This window comes from Penaeus vannamei, chromosome 21, assembly GCF_042767895.1.
Source record: "Penaeus vannamei isolate JL-2024 chromosome 21, ASM4276789v1, whole genome shotgun sequence".
In the NCBI taxonomy this organism is placed as follows: Eukaryota; Metazoa; Arthropoda; class Malacostraca; order Decapoda; family Penaeidae; genus Penaeus; species Penaeus vannamei.
The window spans coordinates 16,012,452-16,017,451 of record NC_091569.1 but is presented as its reverse complement, the minus strand read 5'-3'; the positions used below and the strand labels follow the sequence as shown (position 1 = coordinate 16,017,451).

General features: G+C 32.9%; 1 protein-coding gene across 4 annotated transcripts in view; it reads right to left on the bottom strand.

Moving 5' to 3' along the window:
* The window catches only part of LOC113805124 (ubiquitin-conjugating enzyme E2 Z), a 31,662-nt gene that overhangs the window by 1,148 nt on the left and 25,514 nt on the right, over positions 1 to 5,000 (bottom strand). For 2 of the 4 annotated variants that reach the window (XR_011399387.1, XR_011399388.1), the window contains exons 7-8: positions 3,874 to 4,003; positions 93 to 1,997 (exon numbers count right to left, since the gene is read on the bottom strand). Coding sequence is in view for 2 of the 4 variants with exons in the window: in XM_070135982.1 (XP_069992083.1) it covers positions 1,981 to 1,997 (17 nt within the window). In the remaining 2 variants the exon portion in view is untranslated. Of the gene's footprint in view, positions 1,998 to 3,873; positions 4,004 to 5,000 lie in introns of all 4 variants that reach the window. The other 2 variants (XM_070135982.1, XM_070135983.1) reach the window with 1 other exon arrangement.

Below are 5,000 nucleotides of genomic sequence, written 5' to 3'. Positions count from 1 at the left end.
TGTGTGTGTGAGTGTGAGTGTGAGTATGAGTGTGAGTGTGTGTGTGTGAGTGTGTGTGCGTGTGCGTGTGCGTGTGCGTGTGTGAGTGTGTGTGTGTGTGTGTGTGTATGTGTATGTGTGTGTGTGTGTGTGTGAGTGTGAGTGTGAGTGTGAGTGTGAGTGTGTGTGTGAGTGAGTGTGAGTGTGAGTGTGAGTGTGAGTGTGAGTGTAAGTGCGTGTGCATGTGCGTGTGTGTGTGTGAACCATAAAATGATTATTTCAATCCTTCAGGTATTTTGTAAGTGATGTGCAACCAAAAGCTTTACTGCCATAGCTAAATGTACAATGATATGCACAAAATACCAAAAAAAATCAAAGTAGTTCATTTTCTTATGCAATATGAACAGGGTGTACATTTGTATAATTCAGATTTACCAAGAAAACTAATCAGCATATCTGTGATGCACTGGAAATACTTCATGATTCATTTTCCTAAAGACAGTTCTTCAAATTTTGGAATTCAAATCATACACGTATCACTCTAATTTTCAAGATACATTCTTTATCTTATATCAGCATTGGTGAAGTGATGATAACAAATAATATGCACAACATCTGGATGCAATAATTTTTCCGGTTATAGGAAGGATTTCTATTTTCTAGCTCTGAAAACAGACTAGTTTTACAAACCTGACTGTTACATTGCTAATATATTTTCTGGAGTTTCCAAATACATTAGGAACAAAACATTTTCACAGTTACAACTACCATCGGCCCTTTAAAGCCGACTCAGCAAAGAGGTAACAATACCTTCCATAACTCACTTGCTAGAAAATGTAATACTATAAATGTGTTCACAAATAAAGCTTACTTAGTCTACTGATTTACATGACTATTATATCATATAGAAATCTATAACCTTCATCATTGTAATAAAAAATTCTTGAGGATTAAAGGGTTGTGAAAGACTATCCCCATGTAATAACATCAGAACATTTCTCTGTCTCTTTGTCTTTCCCTAGATTCACTCATAGGCTTATTGAATTTGTTACATATTTCACACACATGAACCTTTGGAAAGATGTGTCATGTTTTTAGCTTCTTCTCTAGAAAAGAAGGAAAAAACATAAAAAACAAACAATATAATCAATCATTCTCATTAAAGAAACATGCAATGCATTTCTTGAATTTAATCTAAGGTCTTTTCAAAGCTCTCTTATCCATATATGTCTCATGCAGCAGTTATAAGAATAATAATGAAGAACATGAAAATATTACAGCTCTCACATCAAATAGTAGTCTATTCTCAATGATAAAACTTGATGTCCACTATCATTTGATAAATAGACAAATGAAAATTATTTTCCTTGCCTTATGCAAGACAACAGTTTCTGAATTAACAAGCAAATATAACATTTCTACCATTTTATACATGTCATATAAACATGAAAGACAAGACTACTGTGTCCCTAAATTTATAACCTTGATTCTCTTCAGTGAACTATAGTTATTAAAGGTTCTAGAATCAAGAACACATTGGCCTTTTTAAAGGCTCCAGTAATTAAAGCTCATATCAAGACTAAGTAAGAAACATTCAACATACAATTTTTCTTCATCAAAAGATTTTAATGCAATTATTTCCAATGAGATTTCTTTTGCCCTCACTGTTCCTTACAGTGCCATACTTTCTTCAACCCTCAGAGGTAAATTACACTAAAATCATGTCAGACACATATCACTTGAAATATTCTCAAATTTTCTTTGCCAAACACAATCACAATTTATGCATGAATCATAATCTCATATCAAGAAACTTAAAACTTGCAAGACTGGATACAGTTCCACTGGTACAAAAAAAACTATGCTGGAGAGTTCTTACTCTCTCCTGCATATTCTACATTTCAGCACCACAGTGTACAGTCTTAATCATATGTGATGCTAAAGTGATGATTGGAGACCAAGGTTACTAATTATGGCTCGGGGAGTGATTACTGATGCTATCTATGGCTCAGGTTTATCTGAAAATGTGTAAAAATATATGATATCTTGTGTCACAGGCTTATACTAAAAAACAAATAACTAAATAAAAAAGTAGGAAAAATAGCATGTAACTCCCTCAAGAAATGGGAAGTTTATTTTATTTCTTAAAATAATGTTTATTTACCCTATCATAAATAAATACTTCAACTGATAAATTGTAAATATTTCTTTCAAAGCCAAAAAATATTTATCAATAACTCACCTGCTTACTGAAATCATATGATTAAGCACTGTAATATTTGGACATCATAAGAGCCAGGCCTTACACAAGGATGGATAATTTAGCTAGGTTTCTATATAAATTGCCTTTAATCACCTGATGATCAAACAAGTTTGTTAATCAAAATATTCACTATTACATTCATTTTAAATAACTATCATTTCTACCAATCTCGAATGCTTAGCACACACCAAATAAGATATGAAAAAAATATATTTTTAAAATACCTCTGAAATATACATGATCAAAAAGTGAATACGTAATGAAATACAAAACAATAAAGTTGAAACTAGTAAGAAAAATAACCATCTATAAAAGTGTGTTGACAATGAGTCAAAAAAAAATAATAATAAAATAAAAAAAATAATAAAAAATAAATAAATAAATAAATAAATAAATAAAAAGATAAATACACTTACAAGTAACACCTGGAAGAAATGTGAGATTATTTGGGAGACTTTATTACTATTATTGTTCTGTGTTATTCTGAGGGTTGGCCCAAGGGATCTGCTCTTATTCCTTCACCAGGCATGTATGTCTGGATCAACTACATACTAAATATTTAGATTAACGACATCAAATATCCTCTTTTGTCTTTTTTAAAATCTAAATACATTGTTTTAATTACATAATGACAATTTATAGTAAGTACATTCAATATTATCTATTGTCTCTTTAACTATTTAATGCCTGGGAACTTCATTATTCAATCTGATACATTGATACAGGAAATCTGCTATTTCTGCAATGGTGACAGATTCATGCCCAAAATGAACCGACAGCTCTCTTATGAAGCTCAAAAGCCACCTATTTGAGAAACATTGACATATATTGTCCAATAAGTGATTTTCTTTCAATGTTTATGATATGGGGAAATTGATCAACAACAACACATATCCTATTATGAATGCTATTACCATCATACTCTAAACAAATATTGCTAATGCAGTTATCACTTCTGATTAGCAGTGTCACAAATCATGTTCTTGCTCTCATTACTTTCATCAAATATTGGTGTTTCAAGTTAGCAATATTTTTGCCTATATTAGTATCAAAGAGAATATGAAAATCTTTTCTCAATTTGGGATGACAACGGGCAGTCTTTTGTTGCCATCAAGTAGGAATCTTATTGATGACAAATGATATGAGATGATTTAAGGCAACATTTAGTACCCAAGATGATTTAAGGCAACATTATAAACCAAAAGAGCTCCATCCATAAGCAGAAAACTATTTTCTTTAGTAATTCAATACTGTGGTTTTTAACTCTGACCCCATATAGTATATCCTTACAGGACTGCTAAAGAGTTAGGTAATAAACAAGTTTGTTCTTTGGACCCTAGCTGAGATGCTTTCATTAGGTGGAATACTTCTGGAATGTTTTCTTATAATTGCACACTACTCTCATACACAGCAACTGCAGAAACAACAAATGCGTAACAATAGTTATATTAGGTATTATGATGCATGATGTATGAACAGTTACCATGGATGTATTTCTTAACCCCTGCAATGCAGGTGAGGTGATAATTCTGTCATGGAAAAATCTGGGCCGAGGGCCAGGTAACATGAGCATGCCATCATCAAATAAAATGGCCTGGGTGATGGAAAAAGCTAGCAACAATTGTACAAACCTCTTGGAGTGTGATTAGACTCATTTGGCACTTAAGGAGACCGTCTGGTGATTTTTTGGCGATTTTCGCCCCTCTTGCCGAAATTGACTTTAATGCATTTTCAAGGAGTTTCTAGGCCCCCGGTTCTCCCCTGAAAATTTCAACGCCCGACCGTTATTTCTTAGGTGGTAGCAGCGATTTTCGATGTCGACTGAAATATTATTTTTTTGATGTTACCTTAGAAAATTGGCAGTTGTGACGCAATGATTAGAGATAATTAAAAAATGAGGTTATTTTCAGAAAGCTTATCAAATTTCACATAAGATGAGACCAACCTTCTTTTTTCGGAAGAATTTTGAAAATCCGGCAAGCGTCCAAAAAATGACAATGAAGAAATTTTCCATACAAATAACTAAACATGATATGTTATTCATATGGTGTATTTTCCTTTCTTTATGTTTTCATCATACATAGTTTAATCTATGAGCAAAACATTTTGAAAATGCAAACCTCCCCCCCTCCCCATGCGGAGGTAGTTTTGCCAAATGTTCCGGGTCACCACCAAAATTTTATGGAATATTAATTAGGCTAAGACAAACCTCTGGTAAAAATTTTATTCAAATCTGTTCATAATTTTTCGAGTTAGAAAAAAAAAAATTCCTGGATCCAAACCATGGTCTGCATTACCACCAAACTGCAATAAGCGTCTAAGTTAGGTTAAAACTCACCTTTGGTTAAAATCTCGTTAAAATGTGTTGATAACTTTTAGATTTATTAGAAAACACAAACTAACAAACAAAAAAACAACAAACAAACAAAGAAACAAACAGAAGTAATAATATAAATCAACAAAAGGTCATGGAGTACACGAAAATTATCTATATATGCTCATATACCTTATATACATACTTTCACATCGCCATGTAATTGTTTTTCGTCTTTCCACGGGGTCTGAGAGTGAAATTTGGCTACGTGACCCCGTAGAGTTATTCCGCAGATTTAAAAAGACGATTTTCATGGTCCAGGACGGCCCGGCCGCGCGGGGAAAAGTATGCGTTTGGTACCCGACTGGAGAATAGTTATTCTTTCGACAAATATTATACGTTGTAAAACCCCATTAGAACATCAATAATGAGTAAATGATAGAT